General features: G+C 37.4%; 1 protein-coding gene across 1 annotated transcript in view; it reads right to left on the reverse strand.

Annotated features, from left to right (window-relative positions):
• The window catches only part of LOC131430417 (probable serine/threonine-protein kinase DDB_G0282963), a 322,488-nt gene that overhangs the window by 265,531 nt on the left and 33,912 nt on the right, over positions 1 to 23,045 (reverse strand). The window contains exon 2 of the mRNA XM_058595404.1: positions 5,069 to 5,745. Coding sequence (XP_058451387.1) covers positions 5,069 to 5,126 — 58 coding nt within the window. The 5' untranslated portion in view covers positions 5,127 to 5,745. The remainder of the gene's footprint in view (positions 1 to 5,068; positions 5,746 to 23,045) is intronic.

Consider the following 23,045-nt stretch of genomic DNA (forward strand, 5'->3'; position numbering starts at 1 on the left):
TTTTTTATTTGTTTGTTTTCCATTGGTTAAAGTTCTGAATTTTAGGATTTCAAAAAACAACCCAAATTGAAGGAAATTCCAGCCTGTTGTGGCTATGGTTTTATTCTACAAAAAAAAATCAAATCAAATGTTCCGGCTGACCGGAATTATGAACGCCTTACAAAACACTGCAGAATCCGTCGACTCCAGCAGAAATTACCCTCGAACGATTTGTGTAGGCAGCAAGTGGACCAGTGATACAAAACTATTTTCTGTCTATAAGTAAACAAAAACTACAAGGATCAGCCCCATGGGGTTGTTCGAGCCATTGATGTGGAACAAGGCAACCAAAATTTCAACCAACATTTTCAATTAATCGTCACACTTTTGAATCCGCAAATGCACGAGAGTCTGCTTAGTCTTTATTATGAACCAACACAGAACACGCGAACCCAGAATATAGACTATATTTGTTATGATTTGTATTTGTTTTTTAGCCAACGAAATTACATCAATATCTTCAAATGTATGCAATTATATGTTTATACAAGCTTTCGATACAGATATCGATATTTAAGCTTCTTTTCGCCAAGCTTGTGTTCAAGATTTGTACGCAAGCAGTTATTTTTATAGCGTTTCTTTACCATTACTACCATTCTGTGATTTCGGTTGAAGCGATAAACTTTTTCTCATCATCAATCGAGTTCATCTTATATAAATAAGAAATTAATCTTATGCACTCAAAATTTACCCTGGGGTAGTAGTCAATTTCTCAGGCGAAACGACATAACATGGGATTCCATCCAATCTTTCCTGACACAAGATCAGAGCATAGCAATTAAAGCTTCGAATCGTTTTATGGCACTTTTTGTCTTGCTGTTTCGCAACAACGTACCTCTAGCAATCTACGTGTAGGACTGAAACGTTAGCTATAATTTTGCTTATATTTAAAGCTTCGCGTGCTTCCAACAGCTTCGCTTTTGCATCGATTGACCAATCAGAGCGCTGCTTTCCCTTTGATATATCGCTTACTCCTTCAAAACCGTCGACTATGGCAGGGAAATCCGGTATGCCGGAGATTTTTTGCAGACAAAATTGGACACTGCTAGCTAATAATCAGCATTTTAATTATGTACAATTAAAAATACATGGCTATGAACATTCAAATCAATACGTAGAAATATTTCCAATCAAATGGTGACATGATATTAATAATTGATAAAAAATTGACTGAGCTGTAATTGTTCAAAACCTGACCACATTTCTACATGTATTTTTCTTGAGTTTCTAGTTTGCACCCCTATATAGAAAACAAAAATGTGTTCCACATTAAAAGCTTTTAATGGTTCTATTGTTTTAAAAACTTTTGCACCTGTACCTCAATCCATTCGATGAACTCTGCAAGATTTTTTTTTGTTTGGTTAATAAAAAGACATTTACTAAAAACTGTTTCACAGTTAGTTTCATGACAATCAGTTTTCACAGAAGTTCGGTTATTGGAAAATAATTTTACCATACGGACAGTATGGTTTTTACCGTACTCGGCGACTATTCAGATTTACCATACGAATTGTATATCTATTTACAAAATTCTGTAATGAAAATTTACGTAAGACTAATCGTCCGGTAAAAATTTGCAAAAATATTGTAAAAGAAAACTCCTGTACCGAAATATCGGTCATTTCTATAGATTACCGAAATTTCTCGTCAAAAATATTACCGAACAATGGAATTAAATCTTAGTGTGTCGGAGAACGGGTATAGGCATAAGTTGAATCGAATATTTGGCTGAACACCATCCTCGATGTTAAATTAAATTGAAATGCATTGATTTTTTATTCAATAAAACTGTATTTTTCAAATACCGGTTGGTTTTGCTTTTCGCGCATATTGAAAAATAAAGAACTGTAAAGTAATTTTATGTTTAGATTCGTGCTCCAAATATGTGCATTTGAAAAGATGTAATATTCACAAAATATTTTTATCTGTGGATGTTTCGCCTTAAACATAGATTTAAGTTGATTAAACAGCAAAACATTTTAGAAAATTCATATAATTATACACAATAAAACCAATTTCTCTGTATACTTATGAACTTATACAGCATCGGCCTGAAGTACCATGACTTGTTTTTTTTTATTCAATATTATAATATAATTTTTAGGCACACTGCTTAAGCTCTAAGATGCCAAGGGTATTTACTAATCTTAATTACGACTAACTTAAAACTAGAATAGTATCATTATGTAATGTAGTATCGGGGTAGTGGATTCTCGACAATTCAGCTTTCAGCAGGCGATCGGCAGAGGCCGGTGAATTGAATATTGCACGAGTCTTCCAGATGGCGTTGGTATATATTTAGCGCTGACCGCATCCTTCGGTCCATGTGGGTCCGCGGGAAACACCCCCAGGCTACGAAGGCCCGGCGGGTGGCCCGCATGCTGGTTTTCGACTGGAGCGGTCTTCCGTGGATGATGATGGTAATGTTGCGGAAGAGAATGAAAAAAAAAGTAAATATTGTGTAAACGGGGTAAAAAGGGGATGTGGGAACAAAATGTCTGAAAACGATAGAGATCTAATTAGTTGCCATCGAGATGGTGAAAAGACAGGGAAGGGGGAACGAAAAGGTTAGTGACGAAAAAAGATCTTTTTAGTTCCAATGATGGTGGACAGGGACGGGGATCGAGAGAATCGGGCGATGACTTGTTTTTGTTTTCATAGAAGTTAACATGTTCGCATGATAGTTCGACCCTACAGTTAAGTACATTGATAATTATTTTGTAACTTCATTCAATTAAGTACAAAATATGGAAACCACATCGGTTTTAGTTTCGTTTTTATTTTGTTAACTACGTATTGGAAGTACCTTATGCAACAGGCCTTCCCCTACCACTATATTCACCATACATTGCCCCAAACGATTACCATTTGTTTCAGCCAAAACAAAATGTGTCGACCACCTCATAAAGTGAGTTATTTTTTAAAAACAGCATTCTTAGGAGATCATCGACATGTCGAATAATGGTTGCAATCAACTTTCACTACTATGAAAAAAATGCTTCATTCCAGTAAATAGTGATAAAGGTATTTAAATATAAAACTCAATACTTTTTTCGTTCACACATATTCCTTTCCTAACTGTTTTTTTTTTAAAGAACTCAACAAGAAACTAAAGAAGTACTGTAATATTCATTTAAAGCTAATTTGTAAGCTTTTTCCAAACGAAATACTCGATTAAAAACAGTATACCTAGTTACTTAAATAAACAGAATCCTCTCACAAATTAGGTTTCGTTGGATCCGGAGACTTTTCTGACTATCAGATCAGTTTAGTTTCCGATAAAATCGCACTGTTAAGAAATCAATGTGAACAAACGATTTTTTTTCTTTGTTTGGAATATTCCAGTTTCGAAGGAATATTCCACCATCTTTAGAGCTCGAAAGACTACAAATTGTAATACTACAACCTACTTGACACAAGAGATGTGCAGTCGCTTTGGCTTTGAAGCTAAATGGATGTTCCATCGAAAACCGTTTCGCCTAAAGCCGTTTCGCCGAAAGCCGTTTCGCCGAAAGCCGTTTCGCCGAAAGCCGTTTCGCCGAAAGCCGTTTCGCCGAAAGCCGTTTCGCCGAAAGCCGTTTCGCCGAAAGCCGTTTCGCCTAAAGCCGTTTCGCCTAAAGCCGTTTCGCCTAAAGCCGTTTCGTCTAAAGCCGTTTCGCCTAAAGCCGTTTCGCCTAAAGCCGTTTCGCCTAAAGCCGTTTCGCCTAAAGCCGTTTCGCCTAAAGCCGTTCCGCCTAAAGCCGTTTCGCCTAAAGCCGTTTCGCCTAAAGCCGTTTCGCCTAAAGCCGTTTCGTCTAAAGCCGTTTCGTCTAAAGCCGTTTTATGAAAAGCTGTTTCGCCGAAAGTAGTTTCGCTTAAAGTCGTTTCGCCGAAAACCAGTCTCACCGGAATCAGTCTCGCCGAAAACCGTCTCGCCAAAAGCTGTTTCGCCGAAGTCCCGGACAAGTATATGTTAAATGATTTCTCAGTCAATATACAATTACATACTCAGAGAACAACGTAAAACTACTTTTAGTTATTGAGCTGATCCTAACTTTTAAAGAAACCTCAGAAAAGCAGAGCAGGTAGCGTACTTTTCTAAACTTGCTTGATGTATATTTTTGTAGTGAAAGCCAAACTGCAAACCAACTGTGACTGTAAACAATCACCAAGTTATTTTTTCTCCGTTACTCACTGGGTTGAAACATTTGAGAAATAAATTCGGTTCCGTTTTGTTTGGATACTCAAGCTTCCTTGTAGTTTAATTATAAGAAGCTTTGGGAAAAAACCTAATAAGTATTGAATAAGTTCATATTAAAAATGCTCGCTTCAACCACATAACTAAAAGTAGAACATTAAGCAATCAATGGTTTCAAATCATAAGATAATGATATTAGTTGGCATGCTATGAATCAAAACTTATGGTTTATTCTAAAATTAGTCATTCCGACCCCTTTTTCGGTAAGACGAAGTTGATCATTTTTTTTGTAAGTAACGGAAGCAAATCACCCGTGAACGAAATCAACAACAATTAGCCTGCAAATGACTGGTCAGTCCCGTTCCAAAGGGTATCCAAACAAAGCACAAATATGAACGCTTTCTGTATTCATAAAACATAGTCCCGTTTGGTGAGTTTCGATATGACGAAAAGCCAACCCAATCCAAGAAACTAGTCTGCTGTCGGCGGTTCTCTGATGTCAAATTTCGTCATTTGCATTCAAATTAGATCTACTTCGAACAAGAACAGTTTTGCCTTTCTTCGGCATCGCCGTTCAGCTCTATTTTTATTAGCGAACCGAAATAAAACATTTAAACTGTTTCGCTCGAACCAATCAGTGTTTTATTGAACTTGAGCCCGGAGGTAGACGCGGACTGTGCGATGATCCTCGGTGATATTCCATTATTTATTTCAAGGGTGTAAAACTCGCGTGAGCCGTGAAAGTCGTCCGGCGCCTATCTCGGTAAACTAATTAGCGGAACACGGCACAGACCGTTTACAGACCTTAACCACATAAGACCGCGATATGATTGAAATGCGAGATTCACTCACCTGAATAACACCAAGCTGGCCATACTACCGATGTTTCCGACGAGTTCACTTCCCTCATGTTCTCATCGGAACATTCCTGGAAAGATCGCAGGTCATCCAAACGACCCTTGATGGATGACGATGACGACGAACCGACTACTAACGACGGTGCCCCAATCGCTGATTGAGCTAGCAGATAAGGACCTTGTCCCTTTTTCTTCTTTTTTTTCACCGCACGGAGCAGAGTGATGGAGTGTCAGAGGTTTCAACCGGAGAGCCGATAAGCCAGGTACGTGTACGTGCCTTATTGTTTTTAGTCGTTTGCACTTACTTAGTTGTTCTTCACCGTCCCGCACCACAGTAAAAAAAAACTACACTCACAAGAACTACTAAACAACATCCGAGACACCTCCGCGCTGGCTCCGCAGTGTTCAGTTCAGGTTTGGAGGGTTCGCCGTTGGTGAACTTGGACGCGGCCTACGACAGTACGATCGGGAAGGTGACGCTCTTATCAGTATACAAATAGACACAGTTTTATCGCTGCTGTAGTTTTTCACTCGAACTAACGGCAAACGGGGCATCGACTACTGGGACTTTTGCGGCGGCCACACACAAAAACACGTGTTGTGGCTGGAAGCTTGAAAATAGATTCCGTACGTACGTTCGGGATCCGGGTTTCAATTCAACACTGACGAAATCTGCAAATTTAAAAATGAAAATTCATTACTTAAAGTTACAATCAGCACTTGCAGTAGTAAATATTATTTCAAATTAATTGCAATTTTGCAATAAGTCATTTAAAAAAAAATAGCAAAAAGAATATTGAAGATTCATTTATATGAAGCAAGTTGGACAATGTGTCCTCAGACAGATTAATAGCTTTGGAAAAAAAATTTGATCGAAATTAGTAACGTCAACGTTCTCTCGGTTGTTTCTCGATCGTACCAAGAAAAATTAACGCGAGCGCACTTCGGGTTTGAATCTCTCGAATTTTGTTTCCAAACCTTAAAAGATAACTTTTCAATATAAAATTCAGCTTGAACTATGAAACTATTGACACCTTAAAGTAGTATTTTGAGGACCTTCCGAAACAATACTTTTCGGACGGGAATAATTAAGAATATCATAAAAATAAGTGTCTTTCTCAGTGTTGAACAAAAGATCAAATTCCACAAATGGAATATACTACCAAGGCTTTGCTTTTGAAATAAGTGTATCGACCTACAAGAGAACGAGTACCCGCACCACAGAAAAACTTACGTAAAACCTGTTTTTATCCACCAAGTAGTGTAACGGTGCCTTTCTCATTAACATTTCACGAAAAATCGATGCAAGTTTCATCTTGGACATTTTGAGTAACTAACCGGAACCGGAATCGGGAGACTACCGTAGCTGCCAGTAAGTAGCTAGGCCTACAAGCTCAAATAGTTTTACAATCGTTACTTTTTTGTGTAGTAAACTATATGACGGTTAGATATTTTTTGCCTTCATTTATCCTGGAAGTCGGATCCGGATGAAATTAAACCTTATTCACTAGACTAATAAGATATTTATTTGAATCAAAGTTCAACCGGTTCAGTCACTGCTAGTTTGTTTGATTATAAGCTAACAAGAGCTGCATGCTAGAGAAATTTTCTGGCTAGTTTCAAGGAGTTCGTTCCATTTTCAATACCCTTTAACAAAGAAATTCAATGAAAAAAAAATATTTCTGAATATTGATTATAGAGACAAAGTTTTTGTTTTAATCATGCCCTAATTCAATAAAACCAATAATTTGAAAATCATCTATGAGAAAACAATAAAAGTTCCATTCCGATGGGTTTAAGTAGTGTATCGAAAAGTAGTTAGCAACATTGATTATTGAATAAAAAAGCGAAAAAAAACATATTTTGACATCAGTTTTCGATATATTGTAGAAAAAATACATTTTTATGCATTTCACTGATTATATTGAAGAAAGTCCTAGTTTCTGTGAAACGCTTGCACTTTGGACTTGACATTCTTCATTAAATTCTGCACAGTTACTTTTGAGACTTCCCTGGTGGTAGCTGTCCAGTTTTTTTTTGAACTCGTGCATGTTTTGGAACACTGTATCTTCCTTCCGAAAGTGCCACTTGACAATTGCCTAATACCTTTCAATTGGCCGAAGATCCGGGCAGTTCGGTGGGTTGATGTCCTTTTCCACGAATTGTACATTATTTTTTGACAACCACTGTAGAGAGGAGTTGGCGTAGTGGGCTGAAGCCAAATCCGGCCAGAAGAGAGGAGGAGCCTTATGCTTTCTGTACAGTGGCAGCATTCTCTTCTTTAAACATTCTTCCTCGTACACCTTGGCGTTAATTGTGCCCTTCGTGAAGAAAATCGACGACCGCAAACTACAGGTACAAATTGCTTGCCAGACAAACACCCTCTGCCCAAACTTCTCCATCGCCACCGTGGTATCAGCGTCGTCCAGGTTCTGGTACACTGATTTCGTATAATATTGCGGTCCGGGCAGCGCTCGAGAGTCTTCCTTGGCGTAGGTTTCGTCGTTGATCAGAATGCATCCGTCTTTATTCTGTAGAATCCGGTTCTACAGTTTTCGCGCTCTTGTTTTGGCCTGAATTTGCTGTACCATGGACTTTTTCCCGTTTTCCTACCGGATCGGGGCAAATCCTTCATGGAAAGGATCTTACCGAACTTCTCGATAATATTTTTGACACTGGTGTGGTGCACTTTCACCAGTTTTGCAATTTCGTTGTACGTGACACCAGTTTCTGAGCACCAAGTGTGCAGAATTTTGTTTCGCGTTTCCGGATCAATTCGACTCATCATTGAAACGATAAACCGTACCGAAACCAATCGATTGCGCAGCTGTTATTGACATGTAAACAAACATGTTACCGCAAAACACGCTGCAAAAAATTAAGCCATTTCAGAGTAATAACTGCTTGAATGTTGCTAACTACTTATCGATACACTCCTTACTTCTTCTACACCCTATCTTATAGAACACACTTTCGAAACCAGATTCTAAGCTAGAGAAAATCGAGTGCAAGTTTCTGCCACACTACACAAACAAACATTCTGAATATGACTTCCCCGTTTGTTCGATTCTGAAGGCCGCAGAACAAACGCCCAAACGATTTTCTGGTCCAAAAGAGTGCTCAGATGCTGAAACTCGCAAAACAAAACGTGTCTAAAGCGGGGAGTCTCCTTCAAATAATGGTTTCCATGAGAGTCTCTCTTCAAGGATCGGAATTTTCTATAGCACTCTTGTCTTGTAACAATAATGCTCCTGTGTTCGACAGAATTAAATTCAACTTGGTGAGGAATCTGTTTGACCTCGCAAAAACCCTAGTTACTGTAAATCCTGTAATTTCGGAACTGGAAGTCGAAACCAAATGAAATTAGGAAATTTTGTAAAGGACCATAAGATCATTCATTTGAATCTAAGTTTACACGCAGAGAAATAGAACACATTAGATTCTAAAATTTGAATCAAATAAAACTCTTTTTAATGTGGCAATGTATATTAGGTCCAAATATATTGAGATATGGATATGTTGCCAAAAAGGAACCGTGCTAAAATCGAAACTTCATGAAAAAGGGTGCTGTGCATAGTCTTTCAAAAGTTAAGAAAGAAGTTAATAAAAAAGTATTGAAAATCGTGTTTCACTTTGCTCCGAAACATCACGTTATCATCAAGCGCGTAAAACTCCTACTACTGGAATAAGGTGAAAAATCGCTTACACAAAAATATCGATATCTCCGTTAAAAATTTAACAATGCACGGCTTGTTGGACTTGTTGGATGTTGTCAAACAACTGAAAATTTTGATGTAAAACTTCGTATAACTCAAAAAGTAAACATCCGATCTCAAAACCATCCATTAGCGTTCAGGGTGACGGAAAGACCTTTCATTTGGTTTGATCAAAATCGGTCCAGTCATCTCTGAGATCTCGACCTCTTTGTTAATAACACACACACACGGACATTTGCTCAGTTCGTCGAGCTGAATCGATTGGTATATGAAACTCGGCCCTCCGGGCTTCGGAATTTTTTTCTGAAGTTTGAGCGAATCCTAAACCTAATTTTTATATATATGAAAAAAAAGGGAAAATAGTCCGCCTTCGGTACAAAAATTAAAACCTTGCTCAAGGAACTAATGAATCTCGAATTAAAACAGGTGCATTTATTACAACTAAGTAAGACGAATAGCGTAATCTACATTCAGTTCTAGAAGAAGTGTAAAATTATTTCAACAACAACCCGCATTACGGGGGATGGGTATAGCGTGATGGATAAGCCGATGAATTCCCAACCCCAGGGTCAAAAAGTTTCTCTGAATGACCTACAGGTTAAAACCTCCAAAATCGAAACAAAAAAAAATCTGCATTATGTGGAGCTTGAAAACAACTTGACATAACATACCAGTGCACATGGAGTATGAAGCAATAGGTGTACGTAGCTATGATCTTCCTTCAGTTAACATACTACCAACAAATCAATTCGAAGAACCATGTTACAGGACGAATGTTTTTTTTTTTCTTGAAAAAGATAAGTGAAAGAATTTTTCCCCTCAATGGCGTATGTTTGTTACGCATGCGCTTCAAGAAGCCTTCGATTAAAACACTAGAATTCCGATTACTTGTCACCTACGACCATCAACTATCAATATTGTCGAAAATCTTGTCGCTACGGTTAGTCTTGCGAGAATTTAACAAGAAGTCATCTGCACGCAGAGACAACAATAGTTCCTCTACATTGACCCTAAACAATCCCAGTACATCTGACTGTTTCAGATTTTCAACAACAACAAAAAACGAGAATCAACGAACCCAACACCTGAACAAATCGCTGCAACGATGATTCCTCCAACAACGATTACACTAAAGTAATGGTCGAGGACGTGTGTAGCGAACAATCGGTCATCATCGGTATGTCACTTTGTATCTAGCCATACTTTTCGGAAGGGCCTAGGCTAAAATTTCATGAAATATTTAAAAAAATATATCTCAGAATCGGTTGATCCGAATGGTTTAAAATCTTCGACAAAAAAAATCTGATCCGAAGAGGCGAATGATCTTAAGATTAAAACCTCTATAATCGAAACAATAAAAATGGATGAAGTAAAATAAATCTACTCTTTTAGAAATAAATTCTAAAATCAATGTATCTTGTTAACGGTTGCATTTAACCAAATTTTGGTAACCACTATTTCGATAGAAAATTTTGAATTCTTCCACAAAAACGTTTAAGAAAAATATACTAGTTCTTCAAAAAAAAGTACAACATTTTGATCTAATATTTTTTCATCTTAAACTGTATTGGAACAAATTTTAATAAAATAAATAACTTTTTTGAGAAAATTGATTTCAGGATTTTATTTTCAGAACAAAATAAAAACAACATTTTTTTCACGCTGTTTACTTTCTCCATACAGTCCTAATAATTACCTAAAACATTGCTGAAGACACCAAACCAATCGAACAACTTATTTTCGAAGGCTTATGCAAAATTTGCGCCTTATCAGAGAACACGAAAATAAATCGACCTTCGATTTCATATGGAATTACCCCGCTATTATCGCGGAATGGCGCTCTATTTTATTTTTTATTTTTTTTACAATACCGTGTGACGACCGACATATCTCAGAAACTTTTCAATCTGAAGCAGTCTTGGGATACTCAATGGAACGGAAAGTGTTTTGAACGATTTGTTTTAGTCTTGTTAAGAAAAAGAACCATCTTGCGCTAGTAGGGAAGAACAGATTGGCAAAATGTGAATGCAACTATGTAATGAGGACCGTTAAAATTGTTACCACAAAGGTTTGGTTTCAGTAATTTTTTTTTTCATAAATACGTTTATTTCTTAAGGCAGTTTACATAAGTTTTTCTTCGCCGTAGCATCACTTTTACATAATATTCTTATCCTAATTTAATTCTAACATAGTCACAACGTTTTGAATTTATTAAAACATATTCTCTTATAGCTTAAATATCATCTTAGGTAACTCGTCATTAATTATGAAATCTACTCGGAAATATTATTTGAACCAAACGATTACCTTCTATAAATTATAAAATAAGCTGTTTTTTTTGACATTTTGTTGATAATTTCATAAACTGTTTCGAGTTTGTTTGTATCATTACATAATTTTTATTCTAATTTAGCTATTGGTTGAACTCATGGACGCAGCTGGGATCAGAGCTAAGTCTTAAAAGGGGCCTTTATTAAATTGAAACTCCAATTTTCTTTATGAAATGATAAATAAGTTTCATGTATGAAAGGTCACGACAAGCAAGAATGTCTCGAACTGGGATATTGGATAGTCTACCTTGGGTACGCAAAGAATTTATTAGTTGAGATCTGACATCACGATACTCCACGCATGTCCAAACGACATGATCAATATCCCGATAGCCTTCTCCGCAAGCACAATGATTAGTCTCGGAGAGCCCAATTCGAAGGAGATGTGCATCTAACGTGTAGTGATTGGACATGAGTCTGGACATCACACGAATGAAATCCCTACTCACATCCAGTCCCCTGAACCATGCCTTTGTCGATATATTCGGAATAATTGAGTGCATCCACCGACCCAGATCATCTCTATCCCAAGAAGCTTGCCAGCTGGCAAGTGTTCTTTGGCGAGACGAGCTATAGAATTCGTTGAAAGCAATCGGTCGCTCATAAATTTCACCCTCAATAGCACCACGTTTGGCTAAAATATCGGCTCTTTCATTGCCAGGAATGGAGCAATGAGCCGGGACCCAGACTATAGTGATTAGATAATTATTGTTCAATATGTCGTTCAGGCACTGTTTTATTTTGCCCAGGAAAAACGGTTCAGTCTTGCCAGTCATGTTTGAGCGAATGGCTTCAATTGCACTCAGACTATCTGTGAAGAGGAAATAATGGTTTGGAGATAATGTGACGATTACACTCAAACTATAATGAACTGCTGCTAGCTCTGCTATATAAACAGATGCAGGTTCTTGAAGCCTAAATGAGGCCGAAACATTATTGTTGAACATACCAAACCCTGTCGCTTCTTCAATTCGCGATCCGTCCGTGTAAAACATTTTCTCAGAGTCAATATGCCTGAACTTACTTGAAAATATTTTTGGGATTTCCGTCGAGCGTAGGTGATCCGGGATTCCACGCACTTCGCGCTGCATGGATGTGTCGAAAAATAAAGTTGAGTCAGGGACATTTAGGAGGCTGACATGGATAGGAATATATCTTGAAACGTTGATTTCCTGTGACATATGATTAAAATATACTGTCATGAATTTTGTTTGAGATCGAAGCTCGACTAGTCGTTCGAAATTATTAATTACCATGGGATTCAGCACCTCACATCTTATTAGCAGGCGTGATGAAAGCTCCCAAAATCGATCTTTTAATGGAAGAACTCCCGCCAGAACTTCAAGACTCATTGTATGTGTTGAATGCATGCAGCCTAAGGCAATTCGCAAACAACGGTACTGAATTCGCTCAAGTTTGATAATATGAGAGTTTGCAGCGGAACGAAAACAAACGCATCCATATTCCATCACTGAAAGTATCGTGTATCAATTTTATTAGATCTTGCGGATGAGCACCCCACCAAGATCCTGTTATTGTTCGAAGAAAATTTACTCTTTGTTGGCATTTCGTTATCAGATACCTAATGTGTCCTCCCCACGTGCATTTGGAATCGAACCACACCCCGAGGTATTTAAAAGTTAAAACCTGTTGGATCATTCTTCCCATCATATGGAGCTGAAGCTGCGCGGGATCATGCTTTCTTGAAAAGACGACTAACTCTGTTTTCTCCGCAGAGAATTCGATACCAAGATGAACAGCCCAATCGGACAAGTTATCTAAGGTATCTTGCAATGGTTTATGCAGATCAATAGCTTTGGGTCCAGTAACTGAAACCACGCCATCATCTGCCAATTGTCTTAGTGTACATGGGGTTACTAGACAGCTGTCAATGTCATTCACGTAAAAATTATAGAGGAGCGGACTGAGGCATGAGCCTTGCGGGAGACCCATGTAGCTAATTCTGAATGTTGCCAAATCGCCATGTGAAAAATACATGCACTTCTCTGACAAAAGGTTGTGCAAATAATTATTTATAACCGCTGGGAGTCCATGTTGGTGGAGCTTGTCTGAAAGAACATCAATGGAAACTGAATCAAATGCTCCTTTAATGTCTAAAAATACAGATGCCATTTGTTGCTTTTGAGCGAAGGCAATTTGGATGTCAGACGAAAGTAATGCAAGGCAATCATTCGTCCCTTTATTTCTACGGAAGCCAAACTGAGTATCTGACAACAAACCGTTCGTCTCGACCCAAGTGTCGAGACGTCGTAGAATAATTTTTTCGAACAATTTTCTGATGCAGGACAACATCGCAATGGGTCTATATGAGTTGTGATTGGAAGCTGGTTTCCCCGGCTTTTGAATGGCGATAACTTTCACTTGTCTCCAGTCAGGTGGAACAATATTTTGCTCAAGAAACTTGTTGAACAATTCCAACAAACGTCTTTTTGCGAGGTCGGGCAGATTCTTCACCAAGTTGAATTTAATTCTGTCCAACCCAGGAGCGTTATTATTACAAGACAAGAGGGCTATAGAAAATTCCATCATTGAAAATGGGTTATTAATAAAACCATTATTTGGAGGAGATTCCCTTATAATGCTCTGCGTAGGAACAGAATCTGGGCAAACTTTCCTAGCAAAGTCAAATATCCATCGGTTCGAGTATTCATCACTCTCATTGCCCACGTTACGATTCCTCATTCGTCTGGCCGTGTTCCAAAGAGTGCTCATTGAGGTTTCTCTTGACAAACCTTCGACAAAATGTCTCCAATAGCTACATTTTTTGGCTCGAAGTATGCTCTTGTACTTGGTTTCTAAAGCCATAAGTTTTTCAAAATTCTGAGGAGTTCCTCCTCCCCGTTTTAGAAACGTCTTGCAAGCATTTTGTTTTGCGAGTTTAGCCTCTGAGCACTCTTTGTCCCACCAGGGGTTGGGAGGCCTTCTGTTAGTCGTTGGCCCAGGAAAGCGTTTAGTTTGGGATTGTTCTGCTGCCTCCAGAATCGAACAATTGAGGAAGTCATATTCTTCATGTGGAGGGAGCTCTTCCATTGAATTCAAAATACTAGAGATACTACTTTGGTATTTAATCCAGTCGATATTTTTTGTCAAATCATATGGAATACTAGCTGAAGTAGCAATGCAATTGCTATTGCTAATTGAGATGATGATTGGTAAATGATCGCTACCGTGTAAATCAGGCAATATTTTCCAGGTGCAATCTAGTCGAATTGATGTTGAGCAAAGAGATAGATCTAATGCACTTGGGCGTGCAGGAGGTCTTGGGATCCGTGTCATGCTACCCATATTTAATACCGTCATGCTAAAATTGTCACAAATGTTTTGTATTAAAGATGATCTGCTATCATTGTAAACGGAACCCCACATCATTCCGTGCGAATTTAAATCCCCCAGAATCAATCGTGGAGCAGGAAGGGCTTCAACCATTTCATTAAGCTGTCGCTGTCCAACTTGTGCTTTTGGAGGAATATAAACCGAAGCTATGCAAATATCTTTGCCTTTAATGTTTATTTGGCAAGCAATAACTTCTATACTAGAAGTTGAAGGGATGTTTAATCTATAAAAGGAATAGCATTTCTTAATTCCCAAAAGCACTCCACCATACGGAGAGTCTCTATCGAGACGTATAATGTTAAAATCATTAAAATTTAAAGCTATGTTTGAAGTAAGCCATGTTTCGCATAAAGCAAATACATCACATTTTTGGCTATGCAATAAAATTTTAAATGAATCAAGTTTTGACATGATACTTCGACAATTCCACTGCAGGACAGTGATTGTATCATTTGCGGCGGGTGATAAATTATCCATCAAAAGATACAAAACCTGAGACAATTGGCCATTGAGCTGATAACTGCTTCAAAAAATTTCTAGCTATTGGAAGGAATGCCATTATGAGGGTCTTTAAGGGTTCAGATATATTGAATGCTGAGAAAATCCATTCAACAATTTCCGAAAACTTCAGTAATCCTGTTGGTGGCTGTGAAATAGAGCCCACAGGATTATTACCTTTTTCTGTGCTAGATCCTGGATTGGTTTGTGAATTTGACAAACCAGGAGGCACAGTCTTTGGTTTTGACTTTTTTTGTTTAACACGGGGATCTTTTTTTGAAGATGAAATTTTAGGTGTCTTTTTTGGTAATTTGGAAGAAGACTTCTTTCTCTTAACTGACCCTTGGGTAGTGATAAACGAATTACCTTCACTATTTTCGACAGAGTCAGAGTCCTCTGGTTCCTCTAGATTTGAAAACCCGTTTTCGGTTTCCAAAGGGGGGACATCAATGACCGTTTTAAGCATTTCTGCATATGTGCGCTTAGACCGTGCTTTTAAAGAAAGCTTAATTTTGTCTTTGTGTACTTTAAATGCAGTGCATACTGAAATATCCTCATGAGGACTTTCTCCACAATAAATACATTTTTCAATATCCTTGTTGCAATCTTTATCTTTATGAGGCCCTTCACACTTAATACATTTTGGTTTATTACTACAGTAAGTAGCTGTGTGGCCGAATTTTTTGCAGTTCGTACAATTCATTACATTTGGAACAAAAAGCCGAACAGGGAGGCGAATTTTATCGACATAGACATGGGACGGCAACGCAGACCCGGCAAATGTCACTCGAAACGAGTCTGATGGGCGATAAACTTTCTTTCCCTCTTCATGAACTACTGAGTACAGTTGTTTGCACTCCAGTATTTTCACACCCTCAAGCATAGAGTTCTTGAAACGACCAACACCATGCTTGAGTAAATCATCTACCGAAAGACTCGCTTCGGTAACAACACCGTCAATTTCGACATCTTTGGAGGGTATGTAAACTTTATACTCTTTATTGAAATGTTCCGAAGAGACAATATCATTCGCGTGTTTCAAATTATTTACCACAACACGAATTTTATCGTTATTTACTTTTATGATCTCTTTGATTGAAGAGTATCGTGATGTCAAACCTTTATTAATTTGTAAAATGTTTAATGGCTTTGATATACGTCTAAAAAAGACTATCCAAGGCCCAGAAGAGCACTCCTGATATTTTTTCGTTCGTGGGGGTATCGGATTCATGCTAGGATTTACGTCCATGGATTCATCCATCACATTAAAATTTTTAATCAAACTTTAAATAAAAAATGAAACCAACACTACACAGTACTCAATCAAAAGGAAAAGAAAAAACTTCTACCTTGAAATTGTTGTCTATCTCCGTTGCACTGCCGTGTAGATTCTCGTTGCTCTAGATGTTCTTGTTGGCTGCTGATTGTTGGATGTGATGCTACTGCTACCTGACATCAAGCACCACTCGATTTCCGATTTACTTTTGTCTTCGCCAGCTGTAACCGGCGCAGGTCACCGGTGTATACCTGCGTGTTGTATGGCAGTGGAAAGACCGAGTTGTCTTGTCTCCTTCTTCCTTGTGCTCCGCACCGATATGCTTCTGCACCGAAGTGCCTTCGCACCGGTGTGCCTTTGCACTCTCCTGCTTCTATGTGCCTTTGCACTCTCCTTCTACGATGTGCCTTTGCACTCTCCTGCTCAGCACTTGTGGCTGTATATTGAGGCCTGGGTAGAGCTTGGGAAACGCCCTTTGTTGTTTCCTTCACCAGCTTGGCCCAGCACTAGGGCTCTCTTATGCAGCACGACTATACGTTTTAACGGCTGCTGCCAACAGGTCTCTACCTGTAGTTCAACCGTTGTCGTATTTAACGCGTGTAAACTAACCAGCGTTGTTAAACTGTACGCTTCTATACACAACCTTCTCGGTTGAACGGCTATTACTGAATGAGGTTTCAGTAATAGTGGGTAAACAGTAGTCCCCTTTTAGGTCGTTACACTTTTTTCTACGATATTCTCAATTATTCCCGTCCAAAAAGTAATGTTTCGGAAGGTCTTCAGCATACTCCTTCACGATATCAATTCTATCCTAGTTCGATCTGAACTCCTCATTGGAAAGTCATCGGAAATAAAATCCGGATCGGATGGGAACAATTGGAGCTCTAAATCTTTAATTTAAGGCATGATGGCGACGCTCATGTGTGTCGGTGCATCGTCTCGCCATGGCAATCTCAAAAGGGTAGTTTAATTGGCAAGCCAATTTCCCCGGTTAGAAGTTAGCTACGGGTTCGAGTCCCGTCTCTGCGGTAACATTTTCGCGGTTTTTATTACATAATTGCATGCACATGTCAAAGGCTATAGCAGGATAACCATATGAAATCTGCCCCCAAAGGGAATTCATATTGTTATACCACATTCGAAAGGTCATAGACTGGAAACAATTTTCTCAAAGTTTCAACCCTTTAACTGCCATATTGACGGAGCTAGGGTGGTTCTATTGATTTTTATTTTATTTGATTTTTGAAGAAACTGCTTCTCCGAAAAATTTGAAAAAAATCAGGCATGTTTAAGGCATTATGGGGATGCTTCACAATTTTTTTCAAAATTTTTGAAGATGTATTTCTTTTATTAAAAAATACTAGAAAATTTTGAAACATATTTTTTCCCTCTTCCAATTTTTGCACCACCCTGGATTTTTTAGTGATAAATAAAGAATTTTTGGACATGTTAAAATGGTATGTTTTCATATTTTTTAAAAATGTGGACGACCAAAATATTTAATTTTTTCTAAAAAATCAACAACAGTCGACCATGCGTTCCCATCATATTCTGAGAAAAGGAAACGCATGGTGCTTTATCTTAGCAGTTTCTAGTAGTAGTCGACCATGCGTTCCCATAAAGTTCTCTTAAAACGGAAACGCATGGTGCTTTGTTCTAGTAGTTTATGATGCAACTCAAGCGCAGGGCTTAGAAATCAAAGTAACGAAAAGAAGGAAATGAGTATCAACCTTTGCATAATACATACACGATCATACTTCGGGTACAACCTAGAAAGCTACAAAGCGAGAACTTACTGGTATGTGGTTTATATATGAATGGTAGTAATATATGAACGTTGCGAGTATCACACATATGCAGTTCGGTTACGGCAGTCAAGAACTAGAGCGAGTGACTGTATATAATTCGATGATTCGATAGTGTTTCATGAAAAGGTCAAATCGATTTGCACTGTTGGGTCTCGTACAACGCGGTTTTCTTTTTGCCAGCTCTGTACATTTCACTGAATACATAGCGAGTTGAAACAGCAGTGAATATAATTTTTTCTTTTTTATATTGGTGTCAAACAAAAGTGGCCACTGATGAAGGTTGGAATTGATTTCTTAGAATTGTTTTTCCATAAATACGTTTATTTCTTAAGGCAATTTACATAAGTTGTTCTTCGCCGTAGCATCACTTTTACATAGAATTCTTATCCTAATATAATACTAATATAGTCACATCAATTTGAGTTTAATAAAGCATATTCCTCTTATTTTTTAAATATCATATTATTTAAACCAAACGATGAACTGCTATAAATTTTAAAATAAGCTGAAATTTTTATACATTTTGTGGTTGATTTCATAACCCACTTGGAGTTTTTTTTTATCAGCACATTATTTTTAATAAAATTTTGCTATTGGATGAACTAATGGACGCAGTAGGAGTCAGAACTAAGACTCAAAAGGGTCAATTATTAAATTGAAACTTCAATTGTCTTTATGAAATGATTAAGAAGTTTCATGTAAGAAAGGTCACAGAAAAATTTCTGTAAATTATTGACTGTATTTTTCATTTAAATAGGAAATGGGATAAAAATGTTATAAAAATACATTGCTGTTTCAATGCACACATTTTCTCTCTGATTCTTTTCGTTCATTCTATAGAATTATCATCGTCATTTGGTAGCTGTTCTGATTTAAGCATTTCAGACAATATTTTTGCCGGTCTTACAATTCTGTATAAAAACCGAGCATAAGGAAAGATAGTGAATAATGGCGGCCTCGTGTGAACAGCAACCAACAGTTCTATTGCCAATAACGCATTCACAGTAACGGCGCTGGGTTCCCAAATATCCAGTCGAATTTGTAGTGTACTCGATATAGTACTTGTAAGCTTTTAAAAATGAGACTTATTACCGGCCCGAATAGCTTTTTTGTGATCTGTGTGTCTCAATTGGGTCATCTCGTGATAAAGCTTTAAATCCAAAATTATTTGGCAGAACATCCTTTTCAAAAGCTTCTATTCCAGAGCTACGATATTCCGATACTTGTTGCTCTCGTTCTCGGATTGATAATATTATCTTGTTAGAACTTCCCGTTCGCAATTTGAACAAAATTATTAAACCTGTAAAAACCTGGAAGCGTTCCTCTGAGAATGAAAATCACTTACTGAGTTAATTATGTATTCTCAGATATTTTCTGGAAAATATGGAGCTTTCTACACAATATACCCAAAAATTAAAGAGATCGATTCAGCGAATCAAGTTTTTTAATAGACATGGTCGATAAATGCTTGATTTGAAATTATGCAAAAGTTATAACTCAAAAATGAAAAAAAACGCATCACTATTTTTTATATCTGTTGTTGTTTTAAATTTTCGAATGAATAAAAAAAAATATACAGCGCTCTCAGTCTACAAACCATGAAAACCATCATAAAGATATTCGATTGAAGTTTTCAAACACAAAACTCCAACTTTATCTTTATTATACATTTTTCCAGAAAACTGTACACATCCCTCGATAACATATCTTTATGATAACTTTTGACACTGTAATGAAATTTTCATTCTTTCTTTCATTATTCTTTCTTTACATCCATCAGCAACACGTAAAAAACTGACACTCGCTCTAGTTCTTGACTGCCATAACCGAATTTCATATGTGTGATACTCGCGACGTTCATGTATTACTACCATTCATATATGAACCACATACCAGTAAGTTCTCGCTTTGTAGCTTTCTAGGTTGTACCCGAAGTATGATCGTGTATGTATTATGCAAAGGGTGATACTCATTTCCTTCTTTTCGTTACTTTGATTTCTAAGCCCTGCGCTTGAGTTGCATCATAAACTACTAGAACAAAGCACCATGCGTTTCCGTTTTAAGAGAACTATATGGGAACGCATGGTCGACTACTACTAGAAACTGCTAAGATAAAGCACCATGCGTTTCCTTTTCTCAGAATATGATGGGAACGCATGGTCGACTGTTGTTGATTTTTTAGAAAAAATTAAATATTTTGGTCGTCCACATTTTTAAAAAATATGAAAACATACCATTTTAACATGTCCAAAAATTCTTTATTTATCACTAAAAAATCCAGGGTGGTGCAAAAATTGGAAGAGGGAAAAAATATGTTTCAAAATTTTCTAGTATTTTTTAATAAAAGAAATACATCTTCAAAAATTTTGAAAAAAATTGTGAAGCATCCCCATAATGCCTTAAACATGCCTGATTTTTTTCAAATTTTTCGGAGAAGCAGTTTCTTCAAAAATCAAATAAAATAAAAATCAATAGAACCACCCTAGCTCCGTCAATATGGCAGTTAAAGGGTTGAAACTTTGAGAAAATTGTTTCCAGTCTATGACCTTTCGAATGTGGTATAACAATATGAATTCCCTTTGGGGGCAGATTTCATATGGTTATCCTGCTATAGCCTTTTAAATCTGTTTTCCCCGTTCGATACTGATCATAAGAAGTGTATCGAAAATAGGCTATCCACACACATTTGTGTTGTACGCATGTATTTATGATGGCAAAAACCGACAACGGATTGAAATTGTTCATGCCCAAATTACTAAATATTAGCTATATTAAATATTATTTTAGAAAGGTATCATTTTATTATTTTAGAAAGGTATCATAACAACACTAAGAGGATTAAAACAGGGTTTGCCTTTCTTTATAGAAAGGAAATAGCATTGCTGGAACAACCGACCTTCGAACGAAGCCTTGGAGACTCCTAGTGTTTTATACCATTCGACTCAGCTCGACGAGATCGAAAAATGGCTGTGTGTGTATGTACGTGTACTTTTCAATGTATTGCTTTCTCATATAGAAAGGCTATGCAATCACTGTGAAAACCGACTTTTTATCAGAGGCTCGGAGGGCTGAATGTCATATACCATTCGACTCAGTTCGACGAACTGAGCAAATGTGTGTGTGTGTGTGTGTGTCCGTGTGTGTGTTTGTGTGTATGTATGTAACAAAAATATGCACTCACTTTTCTCGGAGATGGCTGAGCCGATTTTCACAAACTAAGATTCAAATGGAAGGTCTCATGGTCCCATAGCCTGCCATTGAATTTCATTTGGATCTGACTTCCGGTTTCGGAGTTACAGAGTAATATGTGAAAACTAGAGCAAAATTGTGCATTCAATTTTCAGTGAAACAGATCAACCGATTTTCACAAATTGAGATTCAAATAAAATGTCTTATAGTTTCCTAAAAATTTCTAGAACATTTTATCCAGATCCGACTCCCGATTCCGGACCTAAAGCGTGATAAGTAGAAAATCACAAATTTCATTCTTAGTTTTTCACAAACGATGGTCAAAAACAGTTACAAATCCCATAAAACCGTCTGATAAATTCTTCTTTTTGTCGAGCTTGTTAGTTTGAGGGCATAAAAGAATAATTCGGCATTACTGATCCCCCCTTTTCCTGTTCCAGACACGCCGAAAGTGGTGCAAAAAACGTAAAAATTGAACTGTGATGCTTGAACCGAGTTTCACATATCTTGATTTGAATTAAAGCTCATAGGTATTATCTTTAAAGCTACTGTGAAATTTCATCCGAATCCGACTTCCGGTTCCGCAGTTACAGGACGATGAGTGTCAGATCGCCATATAGAAGTTTTCAGATCACCATTTAGAATGACAATATGTACCACACCGAAAGAAGAAGAAAACAGAACAAACGATGCGTGCTTTGTTCTATTTCGTACACGCTATGAAGAAATCGAAACGCTTACGGATGTCTGCTACTAGTGTGTAATATCGGTGAAAGACGGTGCTGCGGTTGTTAAAAATAAAGCTATTTTGTGATATAAACGAATAAACGAATGTCAATAAATTCAAATTTATTTGAAAAAATATGAAAGTGTAATGATGTAAATAATAATAATAAAACTACAAGGATCAGCCCCATGGGGTTGTTCGAGCCGTTGATGTGGAACAAGGCAACCAAAATTTCTAATGATCGACAATCAAAAAGTTCAATCAATCCGAACCAACATCGAACATCATTTGTCTTGATTTGCATTTGTTTTATGACCGACGAAATTACACCAATTATATGTTTGTACATACTTGCGATTTCGATATTTAAGCTTCTCTTCGCCAAGCTTGTGTTCAAGTTTTTTATGCAAGCAGTTTTTTAGCGTTAAGTTTCTCTACCATTCTGCGATTTCGGTTGAAGCGATAAACTATTTCTCATTATCAATCGAGTTCATCTAATATAAATTAGAAATTTATCTTAAGCACTCAAAATTTATCCAGAGGTAGTTGTCAATTTCTCATGGGGAAACGACATAACATGGAATTCCGAGCTTGCGCGACACAAGATCAGCGCATTCCAATTATGGGCTGGGACCAGTGTGTTTTAGGGCGTTTTAAAGGGCTATTTTCACGTTTCAAATCTGATTTTCTCAGAAACGGTGACGAATATCAAAAAACCCAACATTGATTGATTGACTTTAACGGTCGGGAAAGTCTTTTTTCTGAAGGAAGAGTTGCATAGCTGAAAACGGCAACTTTCAACTTGTTCATTGAAAATCTCGCTTTCAAAAGCATGGATCAAAATGAAGAATGAAAATTAAGTGGAAGTTATTTTTGTGGAGGTAAGTCGGTTTCTATTTCGGCGCCATTTTAGTTCCTTGGTAACGTAACGAAACATGAGAGAGAAATAAAATCGGCTCATCAAGGCTGCCAAACAAGCGGTAGCTTTATTGGATTTTATGTGATGTAGTCAAACTTGTAACCGAAAATATCAAAACTTTCTTGGCCACCCGGCCACATCGAGAGTCATTTTAC

Source organism: Malaya genurostris, chromosome 2 (assembly GCF_030247185.1).
Source record: "Malaya genurostris strain Urasoe2022 chromosome 2, Malgen_1.1, whole genome shotgun sequence".
Classification (NCBI taxonomy): domain Eukaryota; kingdom Metazoa; phylum Arthropoda; class Insecta; order Diptera; family Culicidae; genus Malaya; species Malaya genurostris.